This window comes from Emiliania huxleyi (assembly GCF_000372725.1).
Source record: "Emiliania huxleyi CCMP1516 unplaced genomic scaffold EMIHUscaffold_3128, whole genome shotgun sequence".
In the NCBI taxonomy this organism is placed as follows: Eukaryota; Haptophyta; order Isochrysidales; family Noelaerhabdaceae; genus Emiliania; species Emiliania huxleyi.
In genome coordinates this window covers 1-1,238 of record NW_005199659.1, presented here as the reverse complement: position 1 = coordinate 1,238, position 1,238 = coordinate 1, and the positions used below count along the sequence as shown (strand labels likewise).

Here is a 1,238-nt window from a genome sequence, read left to right as displayed (position 1 = left end):
CAGCGTGGTCGTCTACGTGTTCAGAAACACCAAGCAGCGAGGCGAGGGTGAAGGGGTAAGGGGCTGTGTGGGGCTATCTGTGACTACATCTAGCCTGGGGGGTAGCAGGAGGGGGGGGCAGAGGGTGAGATATGGGTGAAGCCAGCTAGTCGGACGCCTTGTCGTCGGAATACTCCTCGGAGCCGGTGTCCTCGTCGTCGTCCTCGGTCTGCATCGCCTCGCCAGCCGTGAACCTGAACACGGCGTCGGCCGGCGCCGAGGCGCCGGCGGCCGTCATCAGGTGCATGACATATTTGTCGCGGCATGCCGCATCAATCTCTCCGTGCTCGGCCAGCTCGTTCGCGAGCCAGTCCGAGGCGACGGTCGTCGCCACGGTGCCCTGGGGGACCGTGGCGCACACCACGCTAGGGCCGCGCCGATATCCGTCGTCCCTCTCTGGGGGCAGCGAATATGTGACCCGAGTCTTGGACCCGGCCTGGCTGCGCGCCCGCGCAGCTGCAGACCGTACCTATTTAGAAGACCACCGAGGGCGGCGCGCCGCTGTCGAGGCCACGGAAGAGGTACTTCCAGTAGCCTTCCACCCGGTGGGAGGCCGCCAGCCGCCGTGAGAGCTTCCAGCCGGCAGCCGCGGCGCGTGCTGACTCCACCAGCGCTGCCGCGCGCCGGCGTCGAGCACCTCGCTCCAATGGCGCACGACCACCATGGCGGTAAGAGTCGTCGTCGCCCGGCGCTGCTTGCAGCACCATGGCGATGGCGCTAAGTCCTAAGAGGTTCCTCTTTTCCGCGCGCCCCTCCCCCCCACCCCGCAAGGCGCGCGATACACAATACAATCGCTGTGAACCCAACCACGTACCACGGTAGGCGCTAGGACCCGCTACAGTACCGCTAAAGTCGTCCTAACGTGACTCGTGTCCGGTCTAAAGCAAGTTGGGCTCCCGGTACGTAAAAAAGTAAAGCGAAAACCCCGTGTTCTGCCGGTACGGCTTTACGTACGAGCCGCCTCTCTCCCAGCTCCCACGCCCTCTCCCTCTCACATCTGCTCTCGCAGCCCCGGCCGCTCAAAGATGGCGACCTGCGAGGAGGGCCCCGGCCCGTGGCAGGGCGCGCCAGGCTGCCGCTCCTCGTCCCACGCGCCGCCGCCGACGCCGTCGAAGCGGACGGAGTAGCCGTGCTCGGCGGCGAGCCCCTCCGCCCACGCGCGGAACTCGGCGCGCGTCCACTCGAAGCGGTGGTCCTGT

At 67.0% G+C, this 1,238-nt stretch overlaps 1 protein-coding gene across 1 annotated transcript; it reads right to left on the bottom strand.

Annotated features, from left to right (window-relative positions):
- Positions 1-1,030: 1,030 nt before the first annotated feature.
- EMIHUDRAFT_255159 (hypothetical protein) lies at positions 1,031-1,219 on the bottom strand (the record flags this gene model as incomplete). Its single annotated transcript, XM_005774382.1, has 1 exon — positions 1,031-1,219. A coding segment is annotated over one exon (189 nt), but the record flags the coding sequence as incomplete, so codon positions are not given.
- Between the last annotated feature and the right edge of the window lie 19 nt (positions 1,220-1,238).